This window comes from Aquarana catesbeiana, linkage group LG10 (assembly GCF_042186555.1).
Source record: "Aquarana catesbeiana isolate 2022-GZ linkage group LG10, ASM4218655v1, whole genome shotgun sequence".
Classification (NCBI taxonomy): domain Eukaryota; kingdom Metazoa; phylum Chordata; class Amphibia; order Anura; family Ranidae; genus Aquarana; species Aquarana catesbeiana.
The window spans coordinates 41,819,420-41,842,697 of NC_133333.1; the positions used below are offsets into that span (position 1 = coordinate 41,819,420).

The following is a 23,278-nucleotide window of genomic DNA, read 5'->3' on the forward strand; positions in this document are numbered from 1 at the left end:
TATTAATAAAACTAAAAAATGCACAATCGTGGTAAATTGTGTGAGTGATTCTGCGCAACAATGAATCCATAGTGCTACTGCATGAAAACTGCACACCTAAAAAATTAGAAAATTAAAACTCCCAGTAGGGAACCATAATAAATACAGGTGTGAATCAAAAGTGAATGTCCTTCAATGATAAGAGAAACATAAAACGTGAATCAAAGTGACTAAGTGCTGTTCAATCACATAAATCGCATGATAAAAACATAAAAACATATACACTGTGACTGATAAGGTGAACATGCGTTGCTGGGTGATCTGGTGACTGTTCGTGGCAATGGATACCCACTAGGGGCTCCCAGAACTCTCACCTCAATGACACAATAAAAGTGCCTGTGTGCTTTCAGTGGGTCTGTGCTTGTTCTGGTCCAGTAGTGGTGGTGGCGTCCTAGTCCGTCTTAGGGGAAAAGACACTTCCTCCGATGGGAGAAGAAGTCACGTGATATGATGTAACGCGTAGGACGTAACCGGAAATACGTAGTGCGGACCGGAAGTGACGTAGCGAGTACCGCTAATACGCTGGTTCCACTGTTGTTTGGTGCTTTGTCGTTTACTTTAATGTAAGCAGCTATTTTATTTTAATAAATTCCTTGGCTTAACATTATTACACTATCGGAGTCCTTTGCTTTCAATTACCCCTATATGGAGCCCACCCATCGGAGGAAGTGTCTTTTCCCCTAAGACGGACTAGGACGCCACCACCACTACTGGACCAGAACAAGCACAGACCCACTGAAAGCACACAGGCACTTTTATTGTGTCATTGAGGTGAGAGTTCTGGGAGCCCCTAGTGGGTATCCATTGCCACGAACAGTCACCAGATTACCCAGCAACGCATGTTCACCTTATCAGTCACAGTGTATATGTTTTTATGTTTTTATCATGCGATTTATGTGATTGAACAGCACTTAGTCACTTTGATTCACGTTTTATGTTTCTCTTATCATTGAAGGACATTCACTTTTGATTCACACCTATTTATTATGGTTCCCTACTGGGAGTTTTAATTTTCTAATTTTTTAGGTGTGCAGTTTTCATGCAGTAGCACTATGGATTCATTGTTGCGCAGAATCACTCACACAATTTACCACGATTGTGCATTTTTTACTTGATGATATTTTATTTATTTCCTTTTTAATTTCGTCTAACAGAGGGATATAATTTATTAGATATAGTTTCCGTAGAGAGATAGATAATCTTATCCGTAAATAATTTAAATCCTTCCTACAAGGAGAATGGAATTCTTTTTGTAGGTTCAATTCTTCCTGTTTACTTATGTTTATATTTAAAATCTCTGATTTAGTGAGATTGATTTTAAAATTTGATATTTCCCCATACTGTTTTAATGTCTTTAATAGATTTGGCATTGTAGTCCTGGGATTTGTTATTTAGAACAGCACATCATCAGCAAAAGCTGCCAGTTTGTGCTCTTCATCCCCAATCTTAATACCTTTTATATCTGGATTATTGCAGATTTATACCTTTTATATCTGGATTATTGCAGATTGAAGCGAGGAGGGGTTCAAGAGACAACACGAATAGCAGTGCTGAAAGGGGACAACCCTGTCTCATCCCATTTTCCATTTTGAAGGCAGGGGATGACTCCTCATTCACTTTAACGGTTGCGGTTGGGTGGTTATATAATACTTTGATCCATTGGATCATTCTTGGGCCGAAGCCCAAAACTTCCAATGTTTTTATCATAAGTCCCCAGTCTACCCTGTCGAATGCTTTTTCAGCATCAATTGACAGGGATAGACCTGGGGACCTTCTCTCCCTGGGATAAACCCCACCTTGTTGGGGTGTACCAGGTTGATCATCAGTTCTTTCATCAGGTTCACTAATACTTTCGCGTACAATTTGGTGTCCGCGTTCAGTAAGGCTATTGGTCTATAGCTTGAGCAAAGCGTACCATCTTTCCCCTCCTTCAAAATGACCGTAATTGACCCATCTCAGATTTTATTCCCAGACTGTTCATATATTGGCATAGTTTTGGCACTAAGAACTCTTTATACTTATACTAGTAGGCCGTAAACCCATCTGGTCCTGGGTTTTTGTCCAGGGCTGATTCTTTTAGTGCTTTATTAATTTCCTCCTCAGTTATAGGCTTTTCTAACATGAGCCTTTCACTGCCAGATATATGGGGTAATCTAGGCTTTTTTAAGAATTCTTTTATCTTTTTTGTTTTCTCTATTTTCCGTTGTCCCTTCTGATTTACTGAATAAAGGGCTTCATAGTAGCTCTTAAACACTTTCGCTATCTCTTTTGTCATATAAACCATTTCCCCGTTTTTTATTTTGGATTTTTTCAATGTAGTTTATAGATTGTTTCTTTTTTAACATTCTCGCTAGGTGTTTACTCGATTTATTGCCCCATTGATATCTTTCTTTTACAATTCTATTAAATGTCCTTTTTGTCTACTGTTCCATGATATCCTTTAATTCGTCTCTCTTTATTACTAATCGGTGAAATATCTCCTGATGTTGTCCTTTGTGTCTTTTATGGCTTTGTTCCAATCTATGTATCTCCTCTATTAAGGTATTCATGTTTTTTGTTCTCTAATGTAGGCTTTATGGGCCTCCCATAGGGTAGCTGCTGAAATTTCCTTGGTATCATTAATTAATAGGTATTGTTCTATTTCTTTTTGGACCGTGACTACTACTATCCCGTCCTGCAATAGGGCTTCATTCAATCACCATGAGTAAGATTATAGGTTCCTGGTATCTTCATCTTCATTGTTACTGGGGAGTGGTCCAATAGCATAGATATTTCTATGTTTGTTTCAATTATGCATCCCAGTAACCTATGGTCCACCATTATATAGTCTAACCTAGAGTATGTCCCATGTACGTCCCATGTACAGGCGAGTAAAATGTGTAATCCTGTGTCTTCGGGTGCTGGACCCTCCACACATCCATCATTTGGCATTGGTGTATTTTCTGCTTAATCATTCCCCTGTAGACAGGATGTGGTATCCAGTCTAGGGTCCATGCAAAAAATCAGGTCAATATCACATCTCCCTCCTGAAAGTCCAATAACTTGCCCATGACCTCTTTCAAATACTTTATGAGGTTCCTGTTAGGGCAGTATATATTTGCCAGTGTACATGTCATTTCCCCAGTCTTCATTTTAGGAAGAGGTATCGACCTTTGGGATCTGTCATTCTATCCTCCAATGTGAACCTTGTCCCCTTCACAAACCCAATTGCTACCCCCTTAGCCCTCTTAGTAGTTGAGTCCCCATAGTACCAGTTCGGGAAATCTTTAGAGTATAGTTTCACATTTGTTTCCTGGTAAAAGTGGGTCTCCTCTAGAAACACCACTTCTGCTCTATACTGCTTAAGTTCTTTTAAGACTTTATGTCTCTTAGCTGGTGTATATAGACCTTGGACGTTGTATGTCAAAAAGTTTGTAGCTGTCATCTATTTTTCTTTTTTTTCCTTTCCCCCATATGTTTCTTACTGTCCCCTTCTGGGGGTCCCTAATCTATTAGAACTCTGGGGGTATAGACCCCTATAATGGGGCCTCTGTCTACTATGAGGAATTACTGTTCTTTTATGCGAGGTACTTCATCACTCCCCCCACCCCAACCCCCCTCACCCACACCTCACCCACCCCCCTCTTGGCCACTTACTGGCCCTTGAACCATAGGTAGAACTATAGTCCGATCCCGCTCGTGGTTCTCCAACCTTGAGGTGTGGCTCCAACCGTGCCTCCCCGTTCCCACCCCCCCTATACCGGGGAGTAGAGGGGTGGGCCGGGAGCACCCAGGGGGGCCATTCAATGCTTGTTTCAGACACCCTTTGCTCTGTCCCCACACATCTCCCCCCTCCCCCCACATCCCCACACCCCCCTGTCTCTTCTGGTCAGTTCATCATCCTTGTTCTTTATTCCTGCTTCTTCGTCTAGGCTAATTAACCACTTATGTACTACTGTTCACTTTTGTCTATCATGACACTATTCCCTCTGTCCATCCTGGGATGGCTGGAAGCTGTGAATCAAGCTGGCTACAAAAATCTTTTAATTCTTCCGGAAACCTTAGTCACCTTGATCTTCTATCTTTTTGGCCTATTAAACATGCTGGAAATTCACAATTATATTTGATGTTCTCTGCCCGCATTTGCTCCAATAGAGGTTTTAGTAATCATCGCCTAGAGAGTGTTTCTGGGGCCAAGTCAGTAAAGATTTGGAGCTCGGCCCCTTTATATTTTATGGGTGGTCTTCCCTGCATTTTTCCCCATATTTCCTCTTTATCTTCATACAGTTGAAATCTGACAATAATGTCTCTCGGCTGGTCATCTGTTATGTTTTTAGGTTTTCTAAGTCGATGGACTCTCTCAATCTCAAGACTATCTTCGGCCCCTTTATTCAGGAGAGCATTGAATATTATATTCATAATTTTTCTCAAGTCCTTTCCTCTTTCCTCTAGTAGAGCGCGGATTCTCAGATTTTGTCTTCAATTCTGGTTATCTTGATCTTCTAATTTATATAAGATTTTCCTCTGATCTAGTTGCATTATTTTGACCTGTTCATTTAATTTTCTCAATTCCTGAGCTTGTATATCCGTTCTCCCTTCTGTCTCCTCTACATGTTTCAACAATTGGCTCAAGTCGACTCTTAGTGTGGAAATTTTAAGTTTTCTAGCATTTTCCAGTCTTGAGAACATCTCAGTCATTTCTATTTTAGTCGGAATTTGGGCATCAGTGTTTCGTTCGCCCATTTTACTTATTTCCATTTCACTTTCTGTGTTTGTTTCACCTCAGATTAATCTGAGGTCTCTCCTTGCTTTTTCCCGGAGTCCTTTGCCTTCTCTTGTGGCGCTTTTTGCTGTTTTCTTAATCCTGGACTCTTTGGGCTTGCCTCCTTGGTCATATATTGTTTAATCGTGCAGGTATTAGCTTTCCCTTTTGGGGTTTTAGATTCACTGCCCTTCATAGTTTTTCCTTTCATACTGTTTTTTTTGCTTATAATTTTCCGCTTCCCCAGTTTTAATACCTTTTATTACTGATGCTTAATTTGCCTTGCCACCTATGGCGATTTGCCCACACAAATCCGTGGTTAAGTCTACCTCCGTCTCCTTATGTAGCTGTTAAAGACCCTGTGGATATGGCTTTTACCCAGAGAGGTTCACCCTGTTTATAAGCAGTCCATTTTTCAGAGCAAACCTGTGTGTGGGCGAATTACCGTGCAGATGGGCCAGAGGGAGTATCAAGGGCTAACCCAGCTAGCTAGTGTGCAGGCGATCAGGTACTTAACTGAAGGGGCTACTATTGAACAAAATTGCTAACAGTCCAGGTGGGAACCTCTATTTTCCAGTTGTCCTTTGTCAGGGTTTACTGTTTATTTAAGACCTAAAATGTCAAGCTTTTATATCAGAATTTTTCCCTCCTTTCTATGCTGAGATTTTCCACTGGACCTTCATAAGCGGGTTATATACCCTGTAGCCATTAGCCCCATTATGTACAGGAAATAAGCAGTTTCTATGGACTGTTCACCCCACCTACATCCTGCAAAAATTTACTGTACAGTTAATACTGGGGGAGTCTGCAGTTTGAGCAAAACAACCGGTGTGAATACAGGCCTGTCTATAATTAGTAAAGTAAAATTTGCAAATATACCCTTCTTGCAAAAAAAAAAAAAAATTTGTGTAAGCCTGCTTATAAATAGAGGAAATTTACAGTCCAACATCTATAACAGCCATCTCCTGTGTAAAGAGTCACATAAAAGAGTCAAATAAGTCTATCAGCAGGTGTCTAATCTGGCCAATATATACTTCAACAACTTGCAGGCTAGTTCATATAGACAGTAAAGATACTTAGAAAAAAAAAAAACGACCAAAAGGTTTGATGGTAAGTAGGTGGGCATTTATTGAATACTGCAGGTCCAGGCGGGCTACTATGAAAACAGGTCAGAAAAAAGTCTCCTCATAATTCAAACAGCCGACGGTGTTGCCGGCATGCAAACAGTTCGGGTAGTCAGCAGGATGAGATGCTATAAGCACAGGTACAGATACAAGTAGCCCACTGTTATACTCTAGCATTTTCGTCATACAGTTCTAAGACAGCGGAACCTCCATGTCGGCTTCTTCTACTACCTACTCATCCGTCTGACTCTTCCCAGCTTCTATGTCAGCTACAAAATATAGGGATATCTGCATACCTTTCTTTCGCAGGCCCCCTCAGGGATAACCTCCATACCGCTTCTCTACCATTCCCTCTGGTCCGCCAAGCCAACCATCCGTCCACCAGCAAGTCTGTGCGGGGTAACGTGGGGAGGGGGGGAGAAGCCGTGAGGCTTAGCCCTCCAGCGTGCTGCCGCACAGGTGTCTGTCCCTTTTCCTTGTGGCAAACCAGCTAGCTGTCCGTGTGAGTAGGCTCCGGCCAGTACAGGGTCCTCATTCGTGGTGGCGTTGCAGTCTCACACGCCACAAGCCAGACACAGCATTTCCTGGTTCTCCCCTCTAGCTCTCCATAGTGGCACGGTCAGGCCCCTCCCTCAGCAAGAGAGCGTCACGTCCTCATCCTGCCCCAACAGACTCACAATTTAACACTGCCACAAATTTATGGGAAGTTATCCTTGCTATCTGGGATATTAGTGTAGCACTAACTCACGGTGGAGCTGCTGATTTAAAGCGGGCTGTTACCGTCACCTTGTTACCTGTAATTTCACCAATACCGGGTCTAGGGGTCCCCGTTGACCTTACTATAAGACAATGTAGGCACCAGTCACTTGAGTACTTTTCCAATGCTTTAATGGGGATAACTGGAAGAAGTAGCAGGAAAGAGGTAGAAGGAGAGTTGCAGGGTTGTTCAAATACCTTTTCTTGGCGTAGCGTCAAGGAATTTAAATCTTTAGGATGGATGGATCCTCAGCTTAGGATTTAATCTTTGCCCGCTCGGATAGGTTCCTCTCACTTGCCTAGCAGCCGGAACGCAGCAGGAACAAAAAGTCTCTGCCACAGACTTGAATGAAATAACATCATACAATCTTCTGCCACAGGATGTAATAGTTTTATTGCAAAACCATGAAAATTATCTAGACAAGACTCTGAGCACCCTTTTGTGGCTGAACCAATGCAGATTAATCATGCCTCTGAACCCGCAGATGTACAGGGAGCAGATTCTGCAGATATTGCTGAACAGAGTGTAAGACCCAAATGTATAATAAAAGCGACACAGAAACTCAGAGAAAACTATGAAACCACTAGAGATGAGTTCTCCAGCAATCTATCAGACTTATGGGACAGAACTTCACACTGCATGTCAGTTTTGTCACACTTTAATGATCAACCAGCTGAACTAAGAGACTCTATAGATCGCTTATCTGCCGCGTACGAACGCTACCAGCGGCTGTTGGCAAAATACACAGCTTTCTTGCAGGACTGTAATATAGAGGACTCTTCAGCATAACTGACCAGGGCTGATGCACTAAACCAACAAAGGGATCTCTTAGTGCAAAATGCCCAGGGTAAGGCAGAACTCCGCATTGCTCAACTGCAGGAGACCAGATCTTAGAGATCCACATCAACCAAGCACACTACACGTTTTTCTAGATCCTCTCGCTCCAGAAGTTCAACATTAAGCGATAAGATAATAGAGGCCCGTGCTGATGCGGAATCAAAAAGAGTGCAAAGCTCCTTTACCAGAAGGGAAGCAGAAATAGAAACAAAAAAGGAAAAAGTGCAAAGCTCCTTTACCAGAAAGGAAGCAAAGATGAAAGCTCAACAAGCAGAAATAGAGGCAAAGATGAAAGCTCAACAAGCAGAAATAGAGGCAAAGATGAAAGCTCAAAAAGCAGAGGCAGATTCCCAATTAGATTCCCAATTAAAGATTCTGCAAATGGAAAGGGAGGAAGCAGCTGCCCTAGCAAGGCTGAGAGTCCTCTAACAAGCAATGGGAGAAAGTGTTAACTCAGACTGGTCCATCCCAGCGGAACTGCAAGACCCAGTTGAACGCATCAGTGAATATATACTAAAACATAATGCTTGCAATGATACAGAGTTATCTCCTGTACGTCTTACTAACAACACTGTTCTGGCTCTCAACACCGAGACATCTCAGCTCCAAATGCCTGAGCCTCTTCAAGTCTACAACACAAGTGCATCTATGCAGCAAACCACAGCAACTCATGCTGACAATAAGGTGACTTCCAGTGACAAGCTGCAGCTCAAGCCACAGCCAGCACAAGCCTTAGGGACTACACCACAGTTAAGCGCTCTTGAAACATCATTTCATCCTGGTACACCTCACCCTACTTCACCAGAGAACTTTCACACCCGAGGGATTCCACAAGTTACTTTGGCACCGAAGAGTGAGAGATCAGACTTGAATGACTTTGCCAGATATATGGTATGCCGTGAGCTCATTGACACTACCCTTTCAAGGTTTGACGACTGTCCACAGAGCTACAGGGCCTGGACCTTCAAAGCTGCCATTGCTGATCTCAACCTTACTACCAAGGAGGAACTTGATTTGCTTATAAAGTGGCTGGGGCCAGAATCTGCAGATCGTGTTAAAAGACTGCGAACAGTGCATGTTGACCACCCAGATGCAGGTCTTGTTGCTGCATGGGCAAGACTTGAGCAAGCCTATTGTAGCTCTGAAGCCGTAGAAAGTGCTTATTCAAGAGACTGCAAAACTTCCCAAAAATAGGGAACAAAGACTACTGCAAGCTCTAAGATCTGAGTGACCTTCTCATGGAGCTGGAGTTGGCAGACAGACCCACGTCTACCTGGACTAAGCTTCCTGGACACTGCTCATGGAGTCAATCCAGTGGTGTCTAAACTGCCATACGGTCTGCAAGAGAAATGGACACAACAAGGCTCAAGGTGCAAAAGAGACTATAATGTATCTTTTCCTCCATTCGCATATTTTTGCAGGTTCATCAATGATCAAGCCTGGAAGAGAAACTATCCCAGCTTCAGCTTCATTGAACCCAACTTGCCTGCTTCAACATCATCATCTTCATCAAGGCAGTGGCGTAGCGTGGGGGGTGCGGGGGGTGCCGTGGCCCCGGGCGCGACATTTAGGGGGGCCCAATTTTGTGCCACCTCCTAATTTTAATCTCCTGTGTCCCCACGCTCCGGCCACCATGTTAATTGTTTGGCGCCCTGTGATTGGGCGTATGGGGGTCATGTGCGGCGTGGGGCTGGCCTATTCGCGATCACAGTTACTCCTGGAGTCCTGCCTCCACACATGACTCCCATATGCCCAATCACAGTGTGCCGGGAAACAATTAACACGGCGGCCGGAGCGCGGGGGAGACAAGTTTTCCAAGTGTAAGCCGCCGGGGCCGCTGTCTTCGCCTCCTCCTCCTCCTATCCTTCGGACCGATGCAGGACAAGAAGGTAAGGAATGGATAAGGGGAGGGGGAGAGAAGAGAGAGGCGCCGTATATGTAGTGTCAGTGTAGGAAGACTGTAGGTGGGACAGTATAGTGTACAGTGTAGTATAGTGGTCAGTATAGTGTAGTGGTCAGTGTAGTGGTCAGTATAGTGTAGTGGTCAGTATAGTGGTCAGCATAGTGTAGTGGTAAGCATAGTGGTCAATGTAGTGTAGTGGTCAGTATAGTGGTCAGTATACTGTAGTGGTCAGTATAGTGGTCAGTATAGTGTAGTGGTCAGTATAGTGGTCAGTGTAGTGTAGTGGTCAGTATAGTGGTCAGTGTAGTGTAGTGGTCAGTATAGTGGTCAGTGTAGTGTAGTGGTCAGTATAGTGGTCAGTGTAGTGTAGTGGTCAGTATAGTGGTCAGTGTAGTGTAGTGGTCAGTATAGTGTTCAGTGTAGTGTAGTGGTCAGTATAGTGGTCAGTGTAGTGTAGTGGTCAGTGTAGTGTAGTGGTCAGTATAGTGGTCAGTGTAGTATAGTGGTCAGTGTAGAGTAGTGGACAGTGTAGTATAGTGGTCAGTGTAGTATAGTGGACAGTATAATATAGTAGTCAGTGTAGTGGTCAGTGTAGTGTAGTGGTCAGTATAGTGGTCAGTGTAGTATAGTGGTCAGTGTAGAGTAGTGGACAGTGTAGTATAGTGGTCAGTGTAGTATAGTGGACAGTATAATATAGTAGTCAGTGTAGTGGTCAGTGTAGTGGACAGTGTATTATAGTGATCAGTGTAGTGTAGTGGACAGTGTAGTGTAGTGGTCAGTGTAGTGGACAGTGTATTATAGTGTTCAGTGTAGTGTAGTTGACAGTGTAGAGTAGTGGTCAGTGTAGTGTAGTGGACAGTGTAGTGTAGTTGACAGTGTAGTGGTCAGTGTAGTATAGTGGACAGTATAGTAGTCAGTGTAGTGGTCAGTGTAGTATAGTGGTCAGTGTAGTGTAGTGGACAGTGTAGTATAGTGGTCAGTGCAGTGTAGTGGACAGTGTAGTATAGTGGTCAGTGCAGTGTAGTGGACAGTGTAGTATAGTAGTCAGCGTAGTGGACAGTGTAGTGTAGTGGACAGTATAGTATAGTGGTCAGTATAGTGTAGTGGACAGTATAGTGGTCAGTGTAGTTCTCAGTGTAGTATAGTGGTCAGTGTAGTGGACAATATATTGGTCAGTGTAGTGTAGTGGACAGTATAGTATAGTAGTCAGTGTAGTGTAGTGGACAGTATATTGGTCAGTGTAGTATAGTGGACAATATAGTAGTCAGTGTAGTGGACAGTGTAGTATAGTGGTCAGTATAGTGTAGTGGACAGTATAGTGGTCAGTGCAGTGAAGTTCTCAGTGTAGTGGACAGTGTAGTATAGTGGTCAGTGTAGTATGGTGGACAGTATAGTATAGTAGTCACTGTAGTGGACAGTGTAGTATAGTGGTCAGTATAGTAGTCAGTGTAGTGTAGTGGTCAGTGTAGTGTAGTGGACAGTGTAGTGGTCAGTATAGTGGACAGTATAGTGTAGTGGACATTAAAGTGGTCAGTATAGTGGAGAGTATAGTGTAGTGGTCAGTGTAGTATAGTGGTCAGTGTAATGGTCACTGTAGTATAGTTGTCAGTATAGTGTAGTGTAGTGGACAGTGTAGTTCTCAGTGTAGTGGTCAGTATAGTGGACAGTGTAGTGGTCAGTAAATTGGACAGTATAGCGTAGTGGACAGTATAGTGGTCACCGTAGTGGACAATATAGTGGTCAGTGTAGTGGACAGTATAGTATAGTGGTCAGTGTAGTGGACAGTATAGTGGTCAGTGTAGTGTAGTGGACAGTATGGTGGACAGTGTAGTGGTCAGTGTAGTGGTCAGTGTAATTCTTAGTGTAGTGGACAGTATAGTATAGTGGTCAGTGTAGTGTGTAATGGTCAGTAAAGGAATCAGGTTGGTCAGTGTTGAAATAAAGTAGGTTAGTGTAGTGGTCAGTATAGGAATCAGGTAGGTCAGTACTATTGTATTTGAAGGGACTCGGGGAGTGCTAAAAGTCCGCAGGTTAGGGGGCGCAAATTATTTGCCTTGCCCCGGGTGCTGGCAACCCACGCTACGCCACTGCATCAAGGTATGATAACATAGCAGCTACTGTAAACGTAGAGACTTTAATAGAGCAATGTCTGTTAAAAGGATAGACATCTCACCACCCGTATCCTCTCCTGCTCACCAGAGCAATTCGGGTGACAGAGATAAAGACCCTAATCGTCAGTTCCCTATTCAAAGAAGCCTCACTCCCTAAAGAAATGTCGTGGGCTTAGGGCAAAGACATTACAAGAGCAGGGAGATTCTTCAGAAACTTGGAATATGCTACAGGTGCTGTGCTTGTTATGGACATTTTGCTAAAGACTGTAAAGTTGTCATCAAGTGCACAGAATGCAGTAGCGACAGACATGTTACAGCTATGCATCCGGGCCCACCTTCAGACAATTCACAGCAGCCTCCTACCTCCAGCCCTGTCTCAAGTCATGGCGGGGAGCAACAAGGTCATGCTCCAGCCACAGCTAACATTTCTTCTTCATGCACAGAAGTCTGTGGAGAAGGCTTAGATCACAACTGCTGCACTAAGATATGCCTAGTCAAGATAAACCCAAAGGGTCAACCTGAGGAAGCTACTAGGATGAACAGAGTAACAGATCCCTGGTTAAGCCTAAATTCTTTGAGATTTTTGGGATAGAGAGACACGCATCACCGTATACTCTCAGAACCTGTTCTGGTTGTGAAGAGACCTTTGGTAGAAGGGCCGATGGGTTCATGGTCTTTCATAGCAATAAGGGAGAGGGCATACCCCTACCAACATTAGTCGAGTGTGACCAGATACCAAATGAAAGGGAAGAAATTCCTACTTCAGAGGCTGCATATCACCATCCTCACTTGAGGCACCTTGTTATTGAAATTCCTGCAATGGACATGAATGATGAAATCTTGATCTTGCTAGGAAGAGACATTCTCAGAGTACACAAAGTACGCAAGCAGTGCAATGGACCTGATGATGCCCCTTACGCACAAAAACTTGATCTAGGCTGGGTAATCGTGGACGACGTATGCTTGGATAGAATGCGTACGTCATACGAGATCCACTCCTTCAAAACAGCGCCCTCACCATTATGAAGTAAAAGAGAAGCCTCTTGACATCATCCAAGTACCTGATGTCACTCCTAACCTTTGTGATGAAAACCTAGGTAACACAGTGTTTTGTACTACAAGCGATGACAACAAAATAGCCTTGTCAGTCGAAGACAGAGAGTTCATCAAAATAATGGACATACCACCTGTACAGAGAAGTCTGGGCCTAAGGTGTAACTTAGTCAGTTTTCAAGTCAGCTCTGCAGAAAAGTCATTTACCAAACAAGATGTTCTGTCAGTACTGAACAGCCTATACGATCCATTGGGATTGGTAGCTCCCATCACCATACAAGGTAAATCCTTACTTAGACAGTTCTCAGAGACTATTAAAGATTGGGATGCTCCACTGCCGATAGACCAGCTTTCAAAGTGGGAGTCCTGGAAACAATCTCTACATGCCTTAGATGGAATCCGTATACCACGCTGCTACACTTCTGCCTTCCTTGCCACAAGTCAGAGGAAAGAGCTTCACATCTTCTCAGATGCATCTACTGAGGCCATAGCAGCTGTCACTTACCTCAAGGTAAGAGATTCTTCTAATCAAGCCCACATAGGGTTTCTGTTTGGGAAAGCTAAGCTAGCACCCAAGTCTGAACACACGATTCCCAGGCTTTAACTTTGTGGGACTGTGCTAGCTGTAGAATTAGCAGATTTCATACTGCGTGAGCTAGACATTCAGATAGATGACGTCAGATTCTACAAGGCAGCAAAGGTGTTCTGGGCTACATATACAAACAGACTAAACGTTTCTACGTCTAATCAGGAAATCATCTAAACCTGAACAATGGCATTATGTTCCATCTGAAATTAACCCTGCAGATTATGCCACCAGGCCAGTGTCTGTAAGTGTTTTTGCAAATTCTTCTTGGTTAACAGGTCCTGAATTCCTGCTGGATCATCCAGAAGAAACCAAAGCTGATGTCTTTAGACTTCTAGAAACTGACAAGGATTCAGAAATTCGTCCTGAAGTTAAAACCCTTGTCACCAGAACTGAAAAAAGACTCGTCTTTGGCTGTGGACGCTTTGAACGTTTCTCCAAGTGGAGAAGGTTTTTACACACCACCGCAAGGTTAGTTCATATTGCTGATTGCTTCCACGCAAAACCCACACATGCTCACTGTCAAGGTCGGCACGTGTGCCAAAAGCTTCTTTCTGCAAAAGACATTGCTGAAGGTGAACTGATCATAATAGGCAGCGTACAACACAGTGTCTTCGGCTTAGAAATTAAATATATCTGTGACAAGAGGGACATAGCAAAAAACAGTTCGATTGCCAACCTGAATCCGTTCATTGACAATGATGGTATGTTAAGGGTTGGTGGATGTTTAAACAAGGCTGAGTTAAGTGAGCAAGAACAGAATCCTCTCATTATACCTGCTCGCCATCACATCACCACTTTGCTCATACGGCACTACCATCAAGGGGTTAAGCATCAAGGTAGACACTTCACAGAGGGTGCCATAAGAGCTGCAGGCCTCTGGATTATAGGAGCAAAAAGACAGATCACAGCTACACTGCACAGCTGTGTTCAGTGCCATAAACTGAGAGGGAAACACAAGCAACAGCAAATGTCAGATTTGCCAGCTGACAGGTTAAATACTGACTCACCTTTCACTCATGTTGGTTTGGATGTTTTTGGGTCATGGATGGTAACAGCCTGCAGAACTCAAGGTGGCCAAGCAAATAGCAAACGATGGGCAGTGCTGTTCACTTGCATGAGTGTGCGTGCAGTACAGATTGAAGTAATAGAATCTATGGATTCCTCAAGTTTCATCAATGCTATCAGACAATTCCTATCCCTCAGAGGACCAGTCAAGACACCAAGATCTGACTGTGGAACTAATTTAGTTGGAGCCTGTCGAGAGTTACAGCTCTACTCTAGGCCAATCCAAGACTTTTAGTTAAAAAAAGGCTGTACATGGATTTTCAATCTTCCTCATTCTTCCCACATGGGTGGCTTATGGGAGAGAATGATAGGCATCACATGGAAAATATTGGACTCTATACTTGAGGACTTTAATTCCACAAGACTTACTCACGATATTCTAACCACCTTCCTGGCAGCGGCATCTGCCATAATCAATTCAAGACCACTTGTTCCAGTGTCCAAAGATCCAGAGACCCCAACTATCCTTACCCCAGCTATTCTTCTTACCCAGAAGCTTGGGTCTGTTCCTGTTCCACCTGGAAACTTTAAAGCAGGAAATCTGTGCTATGACCAGTGGAAGACTCGCAACACCTCGCCAACTGCTTCTGGAATCATTGGAAGATGGAGTATCTTTCTACTCTGCAGGGACGCAGGAAATGGCAACGGTTGAACCCTAACATACAAGTTGGAGATCTCGTTCTGCTTAAGGACCAGCAAGCTGAAAGAATCGACTGGCCTATGGGACTTATTGTAAAGAGCGTTCCTAGTGATGACGGTAAGGTATGTAAGGTGGAGGTGAAGGTTTCAAGACAAGGGACTGTAAAGACTTTCATCAGACCTATCACAGAACTTATTCTGCTGTTGCCCTATGGAGAATGAACTTGTTTGCTTATGCTGCTGGATCCTATCTGTGACTTCAAGAAGAAAGTGTCTTGAACTTTAGCTGACATAACTTGAAGCCTTAAATTACGAGTTATTGTTATTGCATTATATGTATGTTCTTTTTATGTCTTTCAGGTCTTTAAGACATCTAGCAAATGGCACTGTTTGTTATTTGCAGTTTCATGACTACCGTTCTGTTGCATATAGTGACATTTACCATGCCAGACGGGGAGTGTGCTGCCCCAACGGGGCATAGAATTTATATAGATTGTTCCTTAACCATTTTCTATGAACGTTTATATTTAGTTCACATGCTGCCATCTAGTGACTTTTTGTGGTAATTCACTTCTTTTCTTATGTTTTTTTTCTTTTATGTTATGACACACTTCCTTTATATGTAATGCTCCACCCTTCTTCCTGTGATTGTACTTCCAGTGTCATGGATGCAGCTAACAAGCCACATGTAGCAGGGCACATGTATTCTGCATAGTAAGCTACAGACAATATCATCTTTTGACTGCATAAATACCACAACCTATTCATCTGTTTGTATCCTGTCACCTGCTGTAACCTGATCAGAATAAAAGCACCTTTGTGGATGGAATTGGTATTTGGTGAGTTCAAGCTATCTGATGAGGATTGTCCTCAGTGATTATATCTTATACAGGCCAGGCATAGAGGTCTCACAAGGGATAAATTACTTCACCACAATCAGAGTCAGAATATATATCCAAGGATAATGCACAAGGTTGGTGCGCCCTCTTTTTTTCATTTCTCTTTAGTCTTTCATCTCATGTATAACTAAATGTGTCGTATATCTCCTTAGGTGCCCCTGTGGTTTGGAATATGTAGGGTGTACTGTACGAATGCTACATATTAGACTGGCGGAACATATAGCCAATATCGGAAAGGGTTTAGACAAACATAATGTTTCCAAGCATTATGATTTAAAACACAACAGGGACCCCAAGGGCACTACTTTTATTGCCCATGAAAAATATGTTCCCTATTGGCGAGGCAGTGATGGAAAGCAGAATATTTCCAGAGCCAAAACCAATTGGATTTATAAATTGTTCTCTCATGTGCCCCATGGTTTGAATGTGGACTGGGACATCAGCTTTTTTTATCAAAAACAGTTGAGGTCCCCTCCATCATACATCCATTACCATATGTCCTTCTAGTTTTGTGGTCAAATAGGATGATTAGATGACCTTAGGGACACATTTTGATCACATCATGTCCGATGTTGGGGTTAAACTAAATAGATGCCCTTGTGGATACAAATGTTGTGTATGCATGTGTGGTTTATAAACCTTATATTTTTAATAATTTTTAATTATTTTCGAATTAGCATCATATATCATTGATTTTATTGTTATATATATCATTTGGGATGACGAGGAATCATGTCCACTTTTTTCTATTCTTATGGGGATTTTGTTATGACCCACAAGATGGCGCTGAGCATTCAATTCCTTTTTTAGCTGATTAGGAACAACTGTTTGCCTTGATTGATGAACATACTTTCTTATCAATGGCTGCACACATCATTCTTTTATTTAACCTATGGTGGGACATGTTTCGTTTACCAATGGATGTAAAGGTAATTTCTATCTGACCTATGGCAACGCTTCCTTGTCTCTCAAAGGGACTATTTAAAGAGCAGCACTAGGCATGTGAATGTACCCCCTGATTATGTAATTTATGATTAAACAATCATCGGGATAGCTACGTACACATGCTGCTGCACTTGCGATCGCTGATTGAAACTTGCAAGGATTTTATCTGTTTGATGTGTTGAATGTGACATGATCATAGCTTAGACTTTTATGTAAGTGTACTGCTTAATAAACCAGATGTTGAGACAGTATCACACTATGTGGAGTCCTTTTGTTTCCTAAACATTCTGATATTGAGGCTTCCTACACTGCATCTTTCATCCTGAGTTGCTGTGAGCCTCCCGGTGTATACCATCCAAGGCTATAGGAGAGGAACGTCCAGACTTCTTTCTTAGTGGATCTAGGGGAAGAACGTCCAGACTTCTTTCTCAGTGGATCAGAGATCCAACTAAGCGCTGTGTGACCTCTCTGAGTAAGAGGGGTCCCTGGCTTTCTGGTAGGCCTCCATTTTTATTATGGTGATGGGTGTCATGCCTTCAGGTGTATGATCGTCATTTCCAAACACTCTCTTCTTCCATGAGACTTTCTTTGATGGAATCCAGCTTTATATGAACTTTTTGTTTGCACTTTATTCACATGTGATGTAATTTAGCATATGTGTCTTCAAACTTTATTCACAGTTATTATTGTTTATACACTGTTGATTATCTGCACATTCGTATATTTTCATATTTGTCTGTATGCGCACGAATGCACTTTATTGTTTACTCTTTTTACATAGTCTAATGGATAGATAGAGGGCAGATGGGCATGGAGGTAGCCCAACTCTCAAAGGCACAGGGGTGCACTGAACACCCAGTATATAGCACAATGGCAGCAAACATGTCCAGTGTGTCCCTTCACCAATATTCCTTGAGACCTAAACTGATTTCAAAGGTTCCTCCAGGGCAAAAAGGTTGAGAAAGGCTACTGCGGGAATTAATTCTTCATGACACATCATTAAGGCAATGGCATTGTGCAGTGTATTGCATATACCAATTACTGTGTGTAATAATGACAAATGCAAATTGCCTTTGAAAAAAACAAAGTAACACTGATGATGAGTTAAAGATTTTATTAACACGCATTTAGCACATCTACTATTTGATACGTCTCAATGCTGTTTGTTGTCATTGTTTCTAAAGTAACCAAAGCTTATGACGTTTTACACATGCATCAAAGTCCTAACAAAAAATCAAAATCGGCTAGCAGCTGCTTTGGTTGTTTTTATCTAGCAGGATCAACAGGTATTGCAGGGGTACACGTCTTCTCTATTGCTTCTAATTGCTTTGCTCCGAGTACAACTCCATCCCCCATTTTACAACCACCTTCTGTAATGCAGCCTTGCATTGACATTGGTACTTCCTTACCATCTGCAAATCAAGATAAGATTTTATTTTTACCAAATACTTCTGAATAGGATACAGTAAATAAAGTTGCTAAACTTGATTTGCTCTGAACTTTGTCACTCTAATTTTCCGACGGAAAATGTGTGATAGGACCTTGTTGTCGGAAATTCCGACCGTGTGTAGGCTCCATCACACATTTTCCATCGGATTTTCCGACACACAAAGTTTAAGAGCAGGCTATAAAATTTTTCGACAGCAAAATCTGTTGTCGGAAATTTCCGATCGTGTGTACACAAATCCGACGCACAAAGTGCCATGCATGCTCAGAATAAATAAAGAGATGAAAGCTATTGGTTACTACCCCGTTTAGAGTCCCGACGTACGTGTTTTACGTCACCGCGTTCAGAACTTTGTGTGACCGTGTGTATGCAAGACAAGTTTGAGCCAACATCCGTCTGAAAAAATCCTAGGATTTTGTTTTCGGAATGTCCGATCAATGTCCGACCGTGTGTACGGGGCATAAGACAGGTAATTTGTTATTTGAAGGATCCCCAGGTAAAAATAGGAGAAAACCCCTGAAAAAGGGAAAATAATGCAGCCACCACATCTAAGGACTGGTAACCTGAAATATTTTTCATTTTTGTTTTAGGATTTGGTTGTTCCAAGCTGGAACTACATCAAGGTGGGCAGGGACAGATCCTGAAATTATAGTAAAGAGATCTGACTGATGGACTCTTCACTGGGTGAAACAATATAGGGTGAATCAACCCACTAGATTTTGCTTCTAATCAAAATATTACTTTGGAGGGATTTGTTCCTTTAAAACATGGGGAATTCCTTACATGATTGGGCAGTTCAAGTGACTTGAGAGAGAAGAGACAGAAGGGATAATTCCCTTTTCCTATCACATACAGTATGTATAGTTCTAAAATTTAGATAGAGATAAAAGAGGATGAAAAGGGAAGGCTCATTTGTTTGATGTTTCAGTAGTACCAAAAATGTGTTCTTGATTGCTTGATTTTTATTAAAAATGTAGTTTCTATGTAAAATATTGTACATATGCAGTCTAAACTATATACAGGGTTCATATTTATTTCATTTCAATATTTATTTCATTTAAGTAGGCAAAGGAACTCTGTGTTGCACCTTAAAGTAAATGGGATCTTTGGAGCCTTATAACATTCTTATGGTCAATGAACCTCAAAGTGAATCAAAATGTATGGCAAGGAATACATCACTCCATATAAAGTATCTCACAAAAGTGAGTACATCCCTCATATTTTTGTAAATATTTTATCTTTTCATGTGACAACACTGAAGAAATTACACTTTGCTACAATGTAAAGTAGTGAGTGTACAGCTTGTATAACAGTGTAAATTTGCTGTCCTCTCAAAATAAGTCAACACACAGCCATTAATGTCTAAACCTCTGGCAACAAAAGTGAGTACACCCCTAAGTGAAAATGTCCAAATTGGGCCAAAAGTGTCAATATTTTGTGTGGCCACCATTATTTTCCAGCACTGCCTTAACCCTTTTGGGCATGGAGTTCATCAGAGCTTCACTTGTTGCCACTGGAGTCCTCTTCCACTCCTCCATGACGACATCAAGGAGCTGGTGGATGTTAGAGACCCTGCGCTCCTCCACCTTCCATTTGTCCCACAGATGTTCAATAGGGTTTAGGTCTGGAGACATGCTTGACCAGTCAATCACCTTTACCCTCAGCTTCTTTAGCAAGGCAGTGGTCATCTTGGAGGTGTGTTTGGGGTCGTTACCATGTTGGAATACTGCCCTGTGGCCCAGGGAGGGGAGGGAATCATGCTCGGCTTTATGTCACAGTACATGTTGGCATTCATGGTTCCCTCAATCAACTGTAGCTACCCAGTGTCGGCAGCACTCATGCAGCCCCAGACCATGACATGCTTGACTGTAGGCAAGACACACTTGTCTTTGTACTCCTCACCTGGTTGCCAACACACACGCTTGACACCATCTGAATCAAATACGTTTATCTTGGTCTCATCAGACAACAGGACATGGTTCCAGTAATCCATGTCCTTAGTCTGCTTGTCTTCAGCAAACTGCGTGCTTTCTTTTGCATAATCTTTAGAAGAGGCTTCCTTCCGGGATCACAGCCATTCAGACCAATCTAATGGAGTGTGCGGTGTATGGTCTAAGCACTGACAGGCTGACCCCCACCCTTTCAACCTCTGCAGCAATGCTGGCAGCACTCATACGCCTATTTCCCAAAGACAATCTCTGGATATGACACTGAGCACGTGCACTCAACTTCTTTGGTCGACCATGGCGAGGCCTGTTCTGAGTGGAACCTGTCCTGTTAAACTGCTGTATGGTCTTGGTCAACGTGCTGCAGCTCAGTTTCAGGGTCTTGGCAATCTTGTTATAGACCTAGGCAGGGCTTTTTTTTCTCAGAGAATATGTTCAGGAATTCCCCTTTTCAAGTCACCCTTTGTCTTTGCCCCCTATCCATCTCTGAGCACCGTCTCTTGGTTCCATCCTCTACCCACCTTCCTGTATGGCCCTTTTTAGAGAATACATAACCAAGTATCATTTTGTGGTGCTAAGTAATTTGTATAGATTTTATTAATAAGCAATGCATTAAGACAATAGATCCTCCCTTTCAACAATAGACCCCCCGCAACAAAATGACCCTCCAGATCCTCAGAGTTCTTTGGTGCCACGTTGAAATTTCAATGACTATTTTGTGAGATTGAGAGCGATAACACCAAACTTAACACACCTGCTCCCCGTTCACACCAGAGACCTTGTAACACTAACATGTTACATGACTCCAGGGAGGGAAAATGGATAATTGGGCCCATTTTCACTTAGGAGTGTACTCACTTTAATTTCCAGTGGTTTAGACATTAATGGCACAGTAATAATGAAAAAAATGGGGTGTGTGGCGATACCCTGGTGATTAATAAGCAAGGGTAAATGTTAACTGGTAGAGTAGGGTGGACTACCCAGAATGCTAAGGGGAGCACTCTCCCTAATATTGCAGAAGCAAGTGTGTGCCCCCTCCCTATGGTAAGGCTCAAATACTAAAAATTGGTGCTAAAAAATAAAAGTGTAGTGTATACCAGTTATAACCACATATATTATATTAAAGGTGACCAACCAGATCAAATGAATAAACCTAATTAATGTGATAACCTTAAGTGATTCCCAAAGTCAGCAAAAATCATCAAAAGTTCATAAAAAGTAATACATCAAAAAAGAAGAAAAAACAAATAAAAAAATTGTAAAAAATAATGAAAAAGTTATAAATGTGGGTATCAAAAAATAAGATATAAAGTCCCAAAAAACAGTGTTGTTATAGATGGCGAAGCTCCAAAATAACCAAATGTTCACAGCAATCAAAAAATAATCTGATGACTCTTGTGCTCAAAAATTGAGGTGACTTGTGTGCTCCCCCTTTTGGGTCCCCACTCACCAGCTCCTGTTACTCCTGCAGGGGTAGTAGGCAGGAATTCCGCCAATACTACTCTTCTTTATATAATCTCCCTTCACAGGCGCCAACTTTTAAACCCCACGGTGGTACCCCTCCGCAAGACCTCCCCTCATACATTCAAGAAACCGCCCTACCCACCATCCCTTCTTCCGATTCGGAAGAACTGGAATCTGCCCTTTCTGACACAGACTTTATACAGGCCATAAAAAATCTCAAATCTGGCAAAAGTCCTGGTCCGGATGGGTTTTCCCCACGTTTTTATAAAACATTCCCACTATTATTATCACCTCTCCTAGCAAAGGTGTTCTCAGGGACTATAACCCCCTCTGCAACCCTCCCCCAAGCCCAAATTGTAGTCATACTGAAACCAGGCAAAGACCCCGCTTCATGCCCTAATTATAGACCAATATCCCTATTAAACATTGACTTGAAGCTCTTTGCCAAGATCCTTGCCAATCGAATATCACCATTCCTACCCAACATTATACACAGAGACCAAGTGGGTTTTGTCCCTGGTCGCGAGGCTGGGGATAACACCACCAAAACCATACACCTAATAGCATATGCCCAACGCACCCACACTCCAACCTGCCTTCTTTCCTGCGATGCAGAGAAGGCTTCCGATAGGGTAAGCTGGTCCTTTCTTCAATCCACCCTCTCCCAGATAGGATTAGGCCCTAGAATGTTAGCACGTATCATATCTCTTTACTCGAAACCGACGGCCACTATTTTGACGCATGGTACACAATCAGACAAATTTTCAATTGCCAACAGCACGAGGCAAGGCTGTCCGCTGTCCCCTTTACTGTTTGCTTTAGTGATTGAACACTTAGCCCAAGCCATCCGGATGAATCCAAATATACACGGCATTCAGACACCCTCTTCCCAATGTAAACTTTCCTTATACGCAGATGATTTGCTTCTCTATGTGACCCAACCCCATATTAGCATCCCTTCAATACTAGCCGAAATTAATAGGTTCGGCCATTTTAGCAACTACAAATTAAACGTTTCCAAAACAGAAGCACTGAACCTTTCACTAACACAAAATACCCTGACAACTCTCAAAGCCAACTTCCCATTCCAATGGCAGACACGTTCCATCTCATACTTAGGCACCGCTATTCCTAGATGTATAAACTAAACTGCGACGCCTCTCTGATGAACGCAAGGACCTACCGGTGTCATGGTTTGGACGTATGAGCACAAGTCCCAAAAAACAGTGTTGTTATAGATGGCGAAGCTCCAAAATAACCAAATGTTCACAGCAATCAAAAAATAATCTGATGACTCTTGTGCTCAAAAATTGAGGTGACTTGTGTGCTCCCCCTTTTGGGTCCCCACTCACCAGCTCCTGTTACTCCTGCAGGGGTAGTAGGCATGTATAGATAACCGTAGGTGGTGTCAATGGTCCATCTGTAGCCAGGCCTCTGCAGCTCGCTCCACCAGATCAGGACTTCCAAACCAGTCATCCAGTCACCATACCCAGCAATTCCCTCAAAAAGTTATCAAGGCTGGATCCTTATAGGAAAAAGCAAGGCTCCCATGGTGCAGTATCAAAAGTATACTTATTAAAAAACGATAAAAACAAATATTCCCATCCACTAGGATAGTCTAAGCTAAAAAAAGGGTACAATAAAAGTACAATACAGCCTGTAGGGAAAGCCGGTTCGCGACGTGCGTTCCACTGCGTTCCAGGCCCCCTACTTGCGTAC

The 23,278-nt window shown here is 42.6% G+C and overlaps 1 protein-coding gene across 3 annotated transcripts in view; it reads right to left on the reverse strand.

Moving 5' to 3' along the window:
* LOC141110626 (uncharacterized) overlaps positions 1-23,278 on the reverse strand; it is a 116,285-nt gene that overhangs the window by 60,233 nt on the left and 32,774 nt on the right. For 2 of the 3 annotated variants that reach the window (XM_073602074.1, XM_073602073.1), the window contains one exon: positions 17,802-18,114. The exons of the other annotated variant lie outside the window; for it this stretch is intronic. In XM_073602074.1, coding sequence (XP_073458175.1) covers positions 17,969-18,114 — 146 coding nt within the window. In that variant the 3' untranslated portion in view covers positions 17,802-17,968. Of the gene's footprint in view, positions 1-17,801; positions 18,115-23,278 lie in introns of those variants that run through there. 3 annotated transcript variants of the gene reach the window in all.